Source organism: Leptodactylus fuscus, chromosome 10, assembly GCF_031893055.1.
Source record: "Leptodactylus fuscus isolate aLepFus1 chromosome 10, aLepFus1.hap2, whole genome shotgun sequence".
Taxonomy (NCBI): domain Eukaryota; kingdom Metazoa; phylum Chordata; class Amphibia; order Anura; family Leptodactylidae; genus Leptodactylus; species Leptodactylus fuscus.
This window is the reverse complement of record NC_134274.1, coordinates 17,348,624-17,365,894: the sequence shown is the minus strand read 5'-3', so window position 1 is coordinate 17,365,894 and position 17,271 is coordinate 17,348,624. Positions and strand designations below refer to the sequence as shown.

The following is a 17,271-nucleotide window of genomic DNA, read 5'->3' as shown; positions in this document are numbered from 1 at the left end:
CAGATAGGTTATGGTTACCCCTGTTGCCAAGATATCACCTTTTTTGGCAGTATGGAAATAAGCCCTTTAATAAGACATTCTTTATTCTTATTTCCTCACAGGAGCCCTTCCTTAGCAAAGCTATATCCTACCTGAAGAAATCCTCTGCGGGTGTCAGAAATATATACACTCAGGCTATGATGGCCTACACCTTCTCACTGTGTGGAGAGAATGAACTCAGGGAAACTTTGTTGAACAAATTGGAGCGAAAAGCAGTGCGGGGAAGTAAGAAAATAAGAATTTAGCATTTTCAAAAAGCCCTTATATTTACAAGATTGTGGTGGATTATTCCTTACTATTTGCCTCACAGATGCACAAGTTTGAAGAGTAAGGGGGGTGGGGATCTGGTTCGCAGCATCTAAGATAAATACACATACAGTCTAGTGAAGGAGATGTTCTACTCATTACCTAAGATTCATAAGGTTTTTTTTTCCCCATTGGAGGGTTGAATAACATTTCTGATTATCAGATGAAACAGGGTACACTGAGGGGGTTTTAAAGAAAACATATCATGCTCTATGGGTGGCGAGAAGTCAGCTTCTCAATCCATATATCATATATCGGTGGAATTTGGTTAGTCATTTCCACCTTTGATAAGAATCATGAGAAGGCCTGGGAAATCCATTGTCAATAATGGGGTGTATATAAGGCTGGTCTGGATATTGATCCTTTAGTAGGGGAAGACCCGACAATTACTCAAAACAGGGGACCAAACTGAGAGGCAAGTTAGTCCATAGTCATTCGTTGACCTGTAGGAATCCTGTTAGGGTTACATTAGATGTAATGTTAGACAAAAACTATTCATAGACATGTCAATGAGAAATTTCCATTTTTTCACCAATTTATGGACTGGGATTCTGAAGCAACTTGCAGTATATGATTCCATTATATATCATATCAAGTCATTGTTTAAAGAATTTCTACATATTGTTTAATTAAATGACAGATGGACAACTGCATTGGAAGAAGGACTCCACTCCTCAACCTAAGGTCTCCTACTGGCACAGAGCTCCATCGGCAGAGGTGGAGATAGCCTCCTACATGCTTCTGGCTCTTCTGTCTGGTCCATCTCCAGATATAGGCAAAGCTTCAATGATTATGAACTGGATGACCAAGCAGCAGAACCCACATGGAGGATTCTCTTCTGCACAGGTAAAGAAAGGAGTTTACACACAACACACAAAACACACCAAAAAAAGTACAAAACTAACAGTGACCAACTATAAAGTGGGATAGTGTGCCTGACTCGAAAAGGTGGATGGAGATAGTAGGGGAGGGTAGAAGCTTTTCACATGGTGGTGTGGATGCAGAAGAATTCTTTGAGTTTGTAACCTTTCTTGAAGATATGAGTCTTCATGGTCCTCTTGAACTTGTGAAAATCGGAGTTCTCGGTGGAGAGATGGATTTAGAGAGTGATATGATTAAGAGTTGACTGCACAGGAGCAACAGCAGTTGCTGAGAAGGGCGTTGCAGTAGTCTAAGCAGGACATGATGAGGGTGTGGACTAGCACGTTTGTAGTTTCAGAACTGAGGACTAAGTGGAAGTGATGAATATATTTAATTTTGAGGTGTCAGGAGGTATTGAGGGCTTGGACGTGAGATAAGAAAGATAAGGCATGATCAAAGGTTACCCCAAGGCAACAATTACATTTTCTGACAATTCATATAGAGTATATTAAATGTTATCCACTCTTAAAATATCTTGTATCTGTTGTAAATTTTCTACTTTTTCCTATTGAAGGCCACAGTGTTGGCTCTTCAGGCTCTGGCCAAGTATGCAGAGGCGACATATTCTGATAAAGGAGATGTTACTATGACAGTCCGTTCCAAATCAGGATTCCTTGAGCAGTTCCATGTGGATAAACCTAACCGACTCCTAGTTCAAAGGACAGCACTACCTAAAATCCCCGAAGACTATACTGTGACAACAAAAGGGGCTGGTTGTGTTTTTGTTCAGGTGAGGAGAAAGTCTTATTCTAAAACTTTCTATATTGTGTGAAGATTATTTAAAATTTTTAGATAAGAAAACACCTTCTAAATACATTGTATAACAATATACAAATAGGTTTTTTTAAATATTTTTATACATTTTTTTGCTGTTAACTTTTTGAATAGCACTTTGACTCATAAGTGTGACACGATGTAAACTCATTTTTAGGTCTCTCCCAGAGTTCTGATGAAGCCACAGGCCAATCAGTGGCTTCAGCAGGCCTCAGGAAGAGGACCTGTGATGTCACAGGTAGTGACATTGTAGCTCCTTCGCTGATTGGCCAATCAGTGGCTTCAGCAGGCCTCAGGAAGAGGACCCGTGATGTCACAGGTAGTGACATTGTAGCTCCTTCGCTGATTGGCCAATCAGCAATCTCAGCAGGCCTCAGGAAGAGGACCCGTGATGTCACAGGTAGTGACATTGTAGCTCCTTCGCTGATTGGCCAATCAGTGGCTTCAGCAGGCCTCAGGAAGCGGACCCGTGATGTCACAGGTAGTGACATTGTAGCTCCTTCGCTGATTGGCCAATCAGTGGCTTCAGCAGGCCTCAGGAAGCGGACCCGTGATGTCACAGGTAGTGACATTGTAGCTCCTTCTCTGATTGGCCAATCAGCAATCTCAGCAGGCCTCAGGAAGCGGACCCGTGATGTGACAGGTAGTGACATTGTAGGTCCTTCTCTGATTGGCCAATCAGCAATCTCAGCAGGCCTCAGGAAGCGGACCCGTGATGTGACAGGTAGTGACATTGTAGGTCCTTCGCTAATTGGCTTCAGCAGAACTCCGGAAGAGACTCAGGAGAAACTACCGGGGCAGAAGAACTGGGACCACAAGAGAATGTGGAGCATTGGGGACGGATGACTATTAGTGTTGAGCGAGTAGTATTCGATCGAATACCTCAGCGGCATAGGAATGCGTGTAATCGGCCAAACACCAAGGGGTTAAACGCATTGAATATCCGAAGCATTTAACCCCTTGGTGTTCGACAGATTACACGCACTCCTATGCCGGCGAGGTATTCGATCGAATACTACTCGCTCATCACTAATGACCATGCATTTTTAATTTTTTTTCTCAATGCCCCTGGTTGAATTTAAAGTTAAAAGGGTTGTCCATTTTTTCCTTGACATCCCCTTTAAGTACCATGACATGTTTTTATATGATTTGTACCATACACCTATTCCCTTTTTCATGGTTATTGACTTCTTTAATTCACAGGCGGTGATGAGATACAATGCCCCCCCTCCCAAAGAGAAGGCCACTTTTTCACTGAGCGTAAAGTCTGCAAAAAAAGACTGTGTGAAGGGTTCTGCGACAAAGTTTGAAATTCTTACAAGTGCCGCGTAAGTATTTTTTAAAATTTCCTCCTGAACTATTTCAAGATCATTTCTAATCGTGACTGAAGTCCTTGTAATGTGGAATATGTGTTATAGCTGTAAGAGTGAGTATGGATGGGGAGCGGCACAAGAGTAAATGGGGAGCACCAAATGTAAACTTTAGTCGACCTTGTTGTCAAACTCAACTCATAAGATCATCTGAGCTCAGTGGTCCGACATTACTGCATACACCAGAAAGCCTTGTAAGCCAAATACCAGAATTAGATATCCAGAGACATGGTGCATGGAGGCAGGACAGGAGACCCCCCATATATATGGCCGCCCATATACAACCCCAACAAGGGAAAACCACAATGCAATGGCACAGTGACAGTAACATATAAATAAATTAACGTCCACACCCCGAGCAATATAATGTTTAACTGAAAAACAGCCAACATCCCATGATTTGACCCCTGGGTATTCCATCATAGTACAAGTAATATGTGATCTATTATCAATATGTCACTTTTATTTTTCCAGTTACACCGGTTCTCGAGGGGATTCTAACATGGTCATTATAGAACTCAAGATGTTGTCTGGCTATATCCCAATAAAGAGCACGGTAAAGAAGGTAAGTTCTGGAAATGAAGGACCTTGTATTGTAAATGTTACATAGTCGCTGAGGGGCCCATTTACAGATTTGGTATTGGGTTCCTGAGCTTCCAATGACACCTCTGGTAAGAGCTTTCAATCTACAAAACAAAAGGTTAATGTGTCCATGGGCTGTATCTGGTATAGCCACATGACGTGGTGGCGTCTGGTTATGAGACTTGGTCCACTTGCCATATTTGAGGCAGGGAAGGATTTTCTTTTTAAAATTCTTATGGGGGAGGGGGGTTGTCTTCCATTAGATAAACTTGGTAGGTTTATGGGTTTATCCAACCTTATCTACTATGTTAAAACAATATGTCCTCTTACAATAAAAAATCCTTGCTAAACATCTGCACTTCTAGTAGGACAAGCACCTCTCGTGTACTAATAATATTTTATCTGAAGCCTAAATGTATTATTTCTATTGAAATATCGGTTCTAACCCCAATTTTTCTTCACAGTTGGAGTCTTTCGGGTTAATACAGCGAAGTGAGATCCAGCCTGACATGGTGACTTTGTACCGAAACGATGTGTGTATTAGTCTTATTGTAACTTTGCTATTGTTGTCATTTCATGGTTCCTTCTAAGTTAGAGCCCCTGAGATTTCTTTGTGTAAACCATCCACATCTACTGATCTTTAGCTAATATTAGGTAGTTTATGTTCAAGCAAATTGGATATCTGCGTCTCTGAAAAGTTCTCTGATAGCTTTCATAACTATTGAGGTTTTACTCATGATGATCTCCTCTCACCATAGATTGGTAGCTCTCCAGTGAAGCTCTCCTTCATGGTGGAACAGCAGAGTGTGGTGAAGGACCTAAAACCGGCCACAGCAAAAATATATGATTACTATGTGACAGGTAAATCTATTTTTCCTAGATGTTAAATTGCTGGGCCATTCCCTTTTTTAGCCCTGTTTTTCTATAAAGCTCAGTATTACAGTATAGGGATTAAGGCGGCCATTTTTGTCTTCCAGATGATCATACCTCTGTAGAATACAAGCACCCTTGCAGTGATGGTAAGTGAATTCTCAATTGCTTATATATATATATATATATATATATATATATATATATATATATATATATATATATAGTCCTACTGGGGACACTACAAATGTTTATGACTGTATCTTCCTGTATACAAAGCATTGATATCACTGTATGTTTATAACAAATTTCTGTGTCTGCAACGGAGCGAACCATTGGAGTTGGAGAATGAGCCCTTGGTACATCCCTAACCTATTAAGACTGAGTAGGACAGGAGAAAAGACAGCCGGTCTCTTCCTCCATGTTCTAGGACAGGGGTAGGGAACCTTTGGCTCTCCAGCTGCTGTGAAACTACAACTCCCATCATGCTCCATTCACTTCCATGGGAGTTCCAAGAACAGTAGAGCAAGCATGCATGCTGGGAGTTGTAGTTTTGCAACAGCTGGAGAGCCGTACGTTCCCTACCCCTGTTCTAGGAGGAGAAATTGGTTAACTCTTCTCATCAAGGAGAGCGTGGAGGAGAGAAGTATGGAGACCGAGTCAGAGTCCCTGGCTAGATTGGTCTACAAGACAGCTCAAGGGGGAGCTCTAGTTCCACAGTGATGTGATGGGGATTATTTTTGGATATTCCTCTCAGTCCGAACATTGCAGACTCAGTTGTAGAGGAAGTCTGCCCTAGCAAGGGAGACACAGACTACCATATGGAAAGTGCTATCTAAAAGGTCAGTTCCAGTCTGGGGGAAAGCTCCTAAAGACCTGTACCTCCAGTATCTGGAAGCTGTTTGGATATACCTTGATGTCCTTGATGTCAGATGACCAGGGCCTACGACCTTATGTGTTGTGACGCAGACCCATAGACGTCCCGTACGTTGTTGAAGATGGCCGACATCAGCGAGGAGTGCAGCGGAGCCAGGGAGAGGTAAGTAACAGTGTCTTTTATGTTTGTATTCCCCATGAGTCTTCAATTATTATACTCAGAGGTCTGAAAAGACACCAGAATATAATAATTGTTCATGGGTGTCTACAATGGGGCATAATACTGTGTGCAGGGGCCACTATGGGGCATAATACTGTGTGCAGGGGAAACTATGAGGCATCATACTGTGTGTGTAGGGGCCACTATGGGACATCATACTGTGTGTGCAGGGGCCACTATGGGACATCAAACTGTGTGTGTAGGGGCCACTATGGGACATCATACTGTGTGTGCAGGGGCCACTATGGGGCATCATACTGTGTTCAGGGGCCACTATGGAGCATAATGCTATGTGTGCACGGGCCACTAAGGGGCATAATATCATGGGCAGGGGCCACTATGGGGCATCATAATGTGTGCATGGGCCACTATGGGGCACAATACTGTGTAGAGGGGCCACTATGTGGCATAATACTGTGTGCAGGAGCCACTTCGGGGCATAACGGTGCATGCAGGAATACGGTGGGTTGGGGTTAGTTGGTCAGGGTCTTCAGTGTCAGCCACGGGGCCCTGCTATTCCATTGCCTGTTCAGTAAAAATCTGATTACTTTGTTGCCAACCTGTCTCCTGAGTCTCATCTCTGCACCTACCGTCACAGGCCCTCCATCCAGGAGCCTTATCATCAGGACATGCGTCAGATTGAGACATCAATAGAAAACTTACAGTCAGCCATGTGATAGTAACTCAGAGCCCAATATAATGTAATGTTCAGTCTTAGTGTGTTACTATTCTCTATATAACCCGACTCCTGTTATTTGTTTTACTGCAGATTAGTCTAGAAGTTCCTGCTCAGACCTGGCTGTTGTGTATACCGCACAAGTCCCTGCAACTCAACACCGGGGACTACGTCTGACATCTGTAACAGCAACAAAAAGAGCAAATAAAATATCAAACCTGTGTCTGACACTTAGTAGTAATGTGGTTATTTCCCAAAGAGAAGGAAACTGTTTCTGTCCAAAAATACACTCTGACCTATGTGAGAAATTGTTTCTAAAGATTGGCTAAAAATTAAACTTGTATTTAATTTGAAGTTATGAGTATCAGTACAAACCAAGAAATATATTTTATGCAAAATGTAGGAGTTTTCTTTAAATGTAACCTTAGTACCGACCCAGACTACAGGGTTTGGCTGTCCAGTGAAAGCCGTAAAAACAAAGCCCATAAGAAATTCGCGCAACTGCAATTTTTCCCTCCAATTTCCACCATCTTGAATTTTTTTCCCAGCTTTCCAATACATCATACGGAATATTATATGGTGACAGAAGAAAGTACAATTGAACGTGAAAAACTCTACAAAGTCACTGCATGTTCAAAACTGGTAAAAACTGTGATTTAGGATCAACGCACTTGTTCTTAAGGGTTAATGAACTAATGTCTAATAATTAACCCCGTAACAAATAAGCGACAAGCCTTATAGTGTGCGGATGTGACATAAATAGCATGCGCTAATATTTACCGAACATTACCAGAAGTTTGGCATAAATCCTTAGTAGACTATGTGTCTGTGTCTTGGCCATTAAATGACCCAAATTCTATATTTGTTGCTGTCTCCCCTCTGTGGGCAGAGACTGGCTACTATGATGTCTCCTAACCATTGTAGACGATATAGAAGGGTCTCCTTGTCTACCGTTCTTTCTTAGGAAGAAGCATCAACTGGATCATGTAGAGCATCACAAAGCCACCTCAATAAAGTAAGAAATGGTGCTCATGATGGCTCAGTCACTTCAGCCAGCAATATCTCAGTCCTTAAGGGGTTAACATGGACCTTGAGCTGCCCGGTTAGTTTTGGGCAAATATTTGTTGTACTGACTTACTTTGTAATCTTCCTATTTGTTCATGCAATTGTGAAAACCAATCACGAGTTTACAGACAATACATGTAAATATTGAGGCAGACACATTTAAGAAGATACACATGTAAGATAACATATAAGAAGTTACACATGTAAGATAACATATAAGAGGATACACATGTAAGATAACATATAAGAAGATACACAAATAAGATAGAAATATAATATACATATAAGAAGTGTGAGAAGGTGACAGGCAGAGTGCTGGAGCTCAGGTATATCAGCCCCAGGGTTCTGACATTTGTCTGGTCCAGGGCGGATCTGGAGTAGGCCTCAGCCTAGGTGTAGATCCTGGGCTCATTACCGGACCAGAAAAAGGTTGCAGATCTGTTAAATATCTTGTATTTGCCGGTGCGACTTGTATCCACTGTTAAATATCCGTACCTGGCCTTGAAATTGTGGGATAGACTTGTGTCACGTGTTGTAGGCCTTATCCACGATAGGAAGAAGTCAGCTTGTTATAAAACAGTGTAGAGGTTTATTAATATCTTGAAGGAAAACACAGGAACAGGGAAAATGTCCAAATAACACAAATATCAGTCAATTGTCAATAGCTTACATCTTCAGAGAAGTTAAATCATCTGGATATCTTGTAGTTACAGCTTGGTTCATGCTTGTCATCTGGTTGGTGGACTTGGGCTGGTTACGACGTCCATGGATGTCCATCTGCCTGGACCACCCACCCTGGTGTTCCCAAAGACAGACCCAGACATGTGTATTTCTTACTCATTTATATTCATGAGAGTGGGTGTTACCTTCCATCTTGTAGCTATGTAAGGAGATTTCTAAAATGGTCTACTCTAACCGCACCCATGTCCCCAGAATATAAGACTATGATGTCAGTAGAGTGTTAACCCCATGTCTGCTAGAGAATATTGTAAATATATAATATTTAACATTTCCCCCTTTTGAGAGTGAAATATCTGTTTGAACTCTCAAGATATACCATACGACAATATTCATACAATTAGATTATATCTTCTTTCTTCTTTGCTGAATACTGGAACTTAATTTTCATTGATTGTCCATGTAACAATAATTTCATCAATTTGCAATAAATTTTGTCATTAATAAATGTTATGGTATGTTATGGTAAACTGTGATCAAAGATGGAAACAATTTGATCCACTATCTACCCTACACCTGATGAAGGCTCTTCTTTCATCGTCTGGTCTTCTGGTCATCTCTTCTTCCGTCATAATAGAAGGCTTATTACCACAAATGTAGTTCTTGACTTAAAGTCCTTTAGATTTCCTCCGTGTTGTGCAGAAATTATAACATTGTCCATTAAAGTTCATATTATGAAGATATTGATATAACAACAAAGTCCATATGTTATGTTTCACTTCACCAAGACATAGACTGTAGAGGAGTTTCCTTTGGTAATTCCCTTGACCACCTGTCACTGTAAAATCATGTGACACTTCTGGAGCAATACTGCAAAAGCAAGGCAAGTGTGAATTCTGACATCATCCCTGCTGCTTGTCAGTAAGGTTCAGTCCTGGAATCTCAGTCTCTTGGATACACAATATCTGTATTCGGGTTTTATCATTCACAACCCTTTTGCTCACCAAACAACTTGAAGTCTTGAAATAGAAAGGATTCCACCAAACATTGATGAGGACGTCTTTATATCTGTCCAATCATCAGCTGATCAAAGGTTCCAACCTCCAGTAATAATTTTTAAACACAGTCCTTGGCATAAGCTTAAGCATATAGCATCATACCTTCAGGTTATCTTTTCCCGCACATCTTCTTCTTGTAACTGTCAAAGTCTTTTTATTAACATTTGATATCAAACTTTATCATAATCTTGGACTTGATTGAAGATAAGTTTTCTTTCCCTAATAACTAAGCCAAACTAGGCAATTAACTAAACTATAATATCACAGTGTACCATACCACTCATTTATATATCATACTTCTCTTTATATTGTATCAATATTTATATTTGACTTATAAAATATTGATATTCAATACATTTATCAAACTATCTGATAATAGTACTTTGGATACAATAATCTATATAAACATCATATATCAACATATATCTTTATATCTATATGTATGAATATATATGTGTACTTTACTTGTGATGACAAATTGCAACATGACTTTGAAATATGTGATTTCATTATTAATTACCATTAATTGTCTATAGACAATCACAATATTTATTCTTTAGTTAGAACTTTTCACCAATTATACTAAACATATGTTCCTATATAAATGTGTTATCATACTTATCATACATTTTCTAAAGTTTAATCACTTTATTATCCTTTTTAATAAGAATTAATTTTATTTTGAACATTCCTTTATTAAATATCATTGTGTTCTTTATCTGAGACACAATATTAACCCTTTATTCATAAAAACTTATGTGACTAAAGTTTCCTCTTAACACCTCGTCTCTTCACAGACTCCTGTGACCTTTTTCACCTTTCAGATACCTCCAATACCAAGAATAGAGACAAGACTTAAGACACTTGACTCTGTCTTACACTTAACTGTATATATTCTTGTGTACTGGCTGTATGTGAATACCATATATATGAAATAAGTATATAAAACATAAACATTTCAAAATATGTCACATCCTATAATCAGAAGTTTAAAGAATAAACCAGAGACTATCTCTCTTGATATCCCATATCCTTTGATGATATTATACTTCTCCTTTCATGAAGATGATTAGCTTATCTCATTTGCATATAAGACACTTATGTTTTCCCAATGTTTGTTTTCCCAATGTTTGTAGATGTTGATGTGTGTAAGTGTATGCAAGTGTGTGTGTACATGTAAGAATACATAATCAATAATAATACAATAAAACAATAATACAATACTGGCTATAGCTAACTAGATTTTCCCACCATAACTAATATATTTATTATCCCATGATCCAATTACCACAATAAACCTTTATTCTTTGTTAGGTTTGAACAAATATATTGAAGAGCTATCTGTATCTTAGTTAAAAGCTTCTTCTTTTGCTACAAAATATTCACAAACTAAAATAACCTTCACCCTACTGCATCTGTCACCTTTCCTCAGCTCATGTGACTTAAACACTTGGTTTTCCTGTAGGTATAAACATATGAGGTTCCTTTTGATGGATTTCAAATATATTTGCTGATTTCCCAATTTAATATAGAGGATCACATAAGATAAAAAATAGAAAATAGAAATAGACGTCTTTGCTGGATAGATGTCTCTTTTTCCTTGTTGGATGCATCCTGATTTTCTTAGGCCTATTTGTGATGTCACAGATCTGTTGTATACACCAGTCGACACATAACACTTAGCACTTATACTGACCAGCCCATCAGGGTCACAGGTCACAATGTGTTGCTGTCAATCAACTGACCACATGAACGGACACTTAATTCACAATAAGTAAGAGCTCCATGCCTAGTTGCATGCCTTCATACACAATGGATTATAACTTGAAAATCCTAAAAACATGGACTTTACATGAAACTATTGAAAAACATGCTTAAGGTAAGTTATAACTTCAATCACTTTACCATGCATTGTTATTAGTCACACCATGTTAATTTGTTTACTCATTAATCGTTAGACACTCCATGCATTCTTTTAGCTAGAAGAAAGAATGATGAATGGACATCACTGATTGAACTGCTGCATTTTTCCATATATCTATATCTGAAGAGAAAAATGGATAAACTTTAGCAAAAACCAAATTAATACAATAATGATTTTAACCAATGGACAGTTTAATAACTTTATGGATTCCTAGTACTATTTGATCATATTCATATATTGTACATAACATGTTCCTCCTCTCCCTGCTTCCAGAGAGTGGGCTATGACAAAAAGTCTTCACCACACATCAGGCTCTCCTCCTGTGTGTAAATATATATTATGATTATGATCCAAAGTATTATTCACAATAGCATAATTAGGATTATTTATAAACATCATCACATAATCATGTGGATTATACCTGATCATTGGACTTCTCCTCATATAAAAGGGATTTCTCTTTATATAGCCAAATAGTACGTAAGTAAAACTCAGTAGACAGTCATTCCTTCAGAGATACTTTTAAATTCGACCCCTGACCTCCTTTCAGATATATATTTTTAAGTTAAACCCATGAACTTCCAGTCAACACGTCCATCCATAATAGCCTCGCCAGGTCATGAGAGAATGCCAAGCTTGCCCTTTTCCTAAGAATATAAGACAGGTCAGATGCCATTGGGTTACTGAAAAGATCTGACATTTTGGAGACAACTGGTACATTCCCAGATACAATCTTTTGACTATCAATAGATTTGGTTGGCTGCAATTCTTTAATTTCAGTTAATACTGGAATTTCAATTTGTGGATTTTCCTGCATGGCATATGGTTTATATGCAACATGTAATTTCCTACGTTTCTCATAGATTTTGTCACTTTCCCTCCTATAGATAGGGGACACTACAACCTGATTTGACAGATGTCTCTTAATAGGCTTTGCTTTTTGCTTTGGACATACTCGGTTTACATTTGACATATGTTTCTGATGTCTTCTGGCCATGTCCAATAAACTAGCAGATTCAAATAGTCTTCTTATCTGAGGCACTGGCAAGGGTGACTGCATCCAAAAAATTGAACTTTTTAACAAAACTTTTCACCATAGATGAAGAGTTCACTTTTTCAATGACAGTTTTGTATGTCCTCTCAAATTTAGACATGAACGCAAAAGTACATTCTTTTTTGCCAATCTTTATCTCATTCAGTATGTCAGATGTTGGCATGCTGTCACCTCTAGTGCACCAGATTAGTTTCTTTAATCTCTCCACATCACTGTCTTTTAACCATTCATTTGACTCATTATCATAAGACATTTTTGCAGACAAACGTTCTGTAAAATCAATAGGAAGCCATAATTTAAACAGTTTATATCTCTGTTCAATATTTAGATCAAATTTCTCTGCATGGCTTTCAAAAATTTCTGAGTTCCTACACACATCGATCTTTACATCATATGTGGGAATGGCTTTACTCAGACTGATCAAATATTCCTGAGATTTTAATTTCAATTTAGTTTCTTGTATCTGTAATTGCTTTTCATTTGCTGACATATCTATGTCTGTGCCGTTAGTAAGGTCACCTTGACTATTGGGACTGATGGAGATGACCTCTGCTACAGACTCTATCTGTTCCTCACCATCTATGGCCATTAATGCCACATGGTGCTCTTTGTCAACATATTGAGATTTCTCATTATCTGTCTGAACAGATTTATGCATACTATTACTTAATTTCTTCTCTGTTACCACGTCATTAAAAATCTTTACCAAAGAAGCTATATTCCTAAATACCTGCTTCTCTTTTGTAGAACAAATTCTATTTTCAATCTTAGAATTTGCCTGCTCACATTGTGTATACAAATCTTGCCATATACTCACTAAATTGTCACTAGCCACAACTTTAAACTCAACGTTACATTTCTTAGACAATGACTCTAATTTTTCCATACTTTAAAAGTAAAATCTTTACTCACCACTGTAGAAAGCTTCACCTTTAGCTTGTCCTTGGAACAGCTGGTCCCTGTCATCAGAACGTCTCAGTACGTCTGGTACTTGTGGTCCTTCTGTATTTCCTCACAGGCTTTCCTCACACAGGCTTCCGTATCATATAACACGTGCAACAATCAACTGTATCTCACCAATATAGGTTCTTTTTCGAAGTCTTCCTGAATCTTGCAATTCAAACAACTTGCAAAATACTCCTCTCTTCCCCCTTAATTGCAAGTGAACAGAACGAGAAAAACAGGAAAAAACGACCGTGCTGGCTCGCCACTGTTAAATATCTTGTATTTGCCGGTGAGACTTGTATCCACTGTTAAATATCCGTACCTAGCCTTGAAATTGTGGGATAGACTTGTGTCACGTGTTGTAGGCCTTATCCACGATAGGAAGAAGTCAGCTTGTTATAAAACAGTGTAGAGGTTTATTAATATCTTGAAGGAAAACACAGGAACAGGGAAAATGTCCAAATAACACAAATATCAGTCAATTGTCAATAGCTTACATCTTCAGAGAAGTTAAATCATCTGGATATCTTGTAGTTACAGCTTGGTTCATGCTTGTCATCTGGTTGGTGGACTTGGGCTGGTTACGACGTCCATGGATGTCCATCTGCCTGGACCACCCACCCTGGTGTTCCCAAAGACAGACCTCCTGGTCTTCCCCTGGTCTTCCCAAAGACAGACCCAGACATGTGTATTTCTTACTCATTTATATTCATGAGAGTGGGTGTTACCTTCCATCTTGTAGCTATGTAAGGAGATTTCTAAAATGGTCTACTCTAACCGCACCCATGTCCCCAGAATATAAGACTATGATGTCAGTAGAGTGTTAACCCCATGTCTGCTAGAGAATATTGTAAATATATAATATTTAACAAGATCCCTTATTCCAGTGCAGTTCCATGAGGTGAGAGGAGGTGGATGGTTCTGTCCTGCAACCCAGAGTCCGGTGAGACAATATTGCACTTGTCTTGTTTATGTGGCTGGCAGTAAGCCACATGTATAGTTAGGTTAATGTTAGTTGCTCAGACGAGCAGGTTTTTATTTAGTTTTTTTGCCCGAAGTTAAGGCTGTATTTTGTTTTGCTCATTTTGTGTCTGGAGTTAAGGTTTATTTATTTTCCAGTTTTTTTTTCTAACTAAACCTGTTTGCTGCATATTTTGTGTCCCTGTTATGAGTGTTTGGGTCCACACCACTGCTTCTACCAAGCTACATTCCCCACATATGGTGCTTCAGATGTGGGTAACCCAAGTTAAACAGTCTTAAACAGATATACACAATTTCTTTTTCTCTCCTATGCCCTGGGTGAACACTGCAGGAGAGATTAAAAATGAGACCGCCAGCATGGAGGACTTTGTAGAACAGTTTGGGAAGGTCATCCTAAAGCAGCAGAAGGCTCAGGCACAATAGCAAAAAGCCTTGTTGGAAGCTGAGAGGTGACAGAAGCAAGCACAAGCCCAGCAGCAGGAGGTGACTGTGTAGCTTATTGAGATGCTGACACAACTCAGCAAGTCTCTAGTCGACCAGGAGATGGCTGGAGAGTGTGCTGGTGCAAGAGAGACCCAGGGGCTACAGACCACTGCCCAAACTGCCGTGCAGAGTTCCCTGCAAAAGATGACATCCACAGATGACATGGAGGCATATCTTCGGTTTTTTGAGCAAGTGGCTGAGCAGGAGAAGTTGCCAAGGGATCAGTGGTCTGATGTAGTGGCACCCTTCCTCACCGGGGAACCTCAAAAGGTCTACCTTTACCTATGTGAAGAGGAGGCTAAGGACTACTCTAAATTGAGAGGTGAGTTCTTGGCACATCTTGGTGTGAACATGCACATATATTCTGGGAGAGTGCATCACTGGACTTTCTCTGAGAGACTTCCACTCCGATCCCCAATGAATGACCTAGTGTATCTGGTCAACCACCTTGGCACAGATGGTGGAGAGCGTGGTACTGGATAAGTATACCAGATCGCTTCTGCCTAAAGTTCAGGGCTGGGTTGAACAAGCGAGACCTATAATGACTGACCAGCTTGTGTGTTTTGTGTACCGAGCTACCGAGGAGCTTCTGCAGACATCTCCCAGACTAGTTACCCCTAAGACTGGTAAGATTGCACCAACTACTGTAGGGGGAAGGAAGGTTGTGGTGGGAGAACGCTCAGAGGGAGAACAAGCAAAGGGGACTGTGAACTTTAAACTCAGGTCTCAGAATGGAGACCCATACCATCTCAGATGTTGGTGGTTCCATGAACTGGGTCATGTTACTGCATACTGTCCCCTGATGACTGCGCCAATGGACTGCAGCAGTTCTAGGTGGGTTTCCCTGTTTGCTCAACCCGCTTGTCCAGCAGAAACTGCCTCTGAACCACAAATGTGTACTGTGACTATAGCAGGGGGTGCGGTACTCGATTTCCTTGACTCTGGGAGCCTAGTAATTATGGTGCACCATGATCTAGTCAACCCCGCACTGTACAGTGGACAAACTATTGGGGTCTTGTGCATACATGGTGAAACTAGAGAATATGCTATTACAGAGGTCTTCATAACAACTACCTCTGGCACCGCCTCTCACAAGGTGGGCGTGGTTAAGTCTCTGTTCCATAGTGTGATTATAGGGAGGGATTTTCCTCTGTTCTGGGATATGTGGAAAAAAACAGAAGCTACCATGTCCTGAAAATGCTAATGTTGATGATGTCTTACCTAGGGTTAACCCTGATCTTTTTGATCCTAAAAGAGAAATATCAGCTGTAGGGGTGACCCAAGATGGAAAATAATGACTCTATCATTTTAGACAAAACAAAAAAATGTGGAAAAGACTGAGAACCGCCAAAAGGGCCTAAGTTACAAATATTGTTATTCTTCTAATCTCATTTAAATATTCCCGGTAGCCATATGAACTAGTGTGATCTGCTGAAAAGACTTTGACAGAATGTCATATGTATAATACTCCTAAGATAGGAATTAGGAGTAAACAGAGTGGGTGTCTTTAATGGGAAATGGTCATTAGTTGTTCAGACCACATAACCAACTTGCCCTCCCTCTCTAAACATGACAATCTGAAAGATCATCAGGCGGATTAAAGATCTCATTTGCCCCTAACTGCAACTAATATCCCTGCAGTACTATATCCCCTGAGTTATCAGCAGCTATGAGACTGCCTCGATACATCTTCTCAAGGTCTCACTAAAGCATAACTTGTAAAAGTCTCATATGGTAAGACAATGCCGATGTACATACTATAGGAGGCCAGAATAAACTGTCAGCTAACGCGTTTCTAAGCCGCTATTAACGCGGCTATTCATCACAGGTATAGTTTCAGATATTTAGATCAAGAGCTATATAGTCCCACTCCCCATCCCGGCATTAGTTTGCAGCCTTCCTCTTCTGTAACAGGTTCAAAAGATGAGAATGGACAGTCTGAAGTGCGGTTGGTGGTGGGATCAGTACTATGGTAGGTGAGGGGATCAGTGCCACCTGGGGATTGGGCAGTGATTTCCTGACAAATCTTAATAATTTTGTCATGGAAATAAGTGGCCAGGTCATCAGAAGTAAGGTCTGTGAATGGCGTCTGCACCTTGGCTCTGAGTAAGGAGTGAAAAGTTTCAAAAAGCCTTTTAGGGATACAAGAGAGAGAAGAGATGAGGGCGGTGAAATAGTCGTTTGGCGAGTAAAGGGCAGAACTAGATATTTTAAGCATAAATTTGAAGTGGAGGAAATCTGCAGGTGAATGTGATTTTCTCCAGAGACGTTCGGCACACCTAGAGCATCGCTGAAGAAATCCACCTCATCCAATGCACTTTTAAGGGTTTCATTATAGTGACTGGTGACCAGATTGGGACAGGAGATTGAGGAGATGGGGGACAAAGAGGACTGTAAAGTATCTGAGAGGTGCTGGGTGTCGATAGCACGCAAATTCCTATATGTGTGA

At 40.0% G+C, this 17,271-nt stretch overlaps 1 protein-coding gene across 1 annotated transcript in view; it reads left to right on the top strand.

Moving 5' to 3' along the window:
* The window catches only part of LOC142219119 (alpha-2-macroglobulin-like protein 1), a 44,879-nt gene extending 30,117 nt beyond the window's left edge, over nucleotides 1-14,762 (top strand). Inside the window, exons 28-36 of the mRNA XM_075288085.1 lie at nucleotides 102-264; nucleotides 986-1,191; nucleotides 1,781-1,996; nucleotides 3,244-3,368; nucleotides 3,885-3,975; nucleotides 4,457-4,525; nucleotides 4,751-4,853; nucleotides 4,970-5,011; nucleotides 14,671-14,762. Of these exons, the coding sequence (XP_075144186.1) occupies nucleotides 102-264; nucleotides 986-1,191; nucleotides 1,781-1,996; nucleotides 3,244-3,368; nucleotides 3,885-3,975; nucleotides 4,457-4,525; nucleotides 4,751-4,853; nucleotides 4,970-5,011; nucleotides 14,671-14,762 (1,107 nt within the window). The remainder of the gene's footprint in view (nucleotides 1-101; nucleotides 265-985; nucleotides 1,192-1,780; nucleotides 1,997-3,243; nucleotides 3,369-3,884; nucleotides 3,976-4,456; nucleotides 4,526-4,750; nucleotides 4,854-4,969; nucleotides 5,012-14,670) is intronic.
* Nucleotides 14,763-17,271: the final 2,509 nt, after the last annotated feature.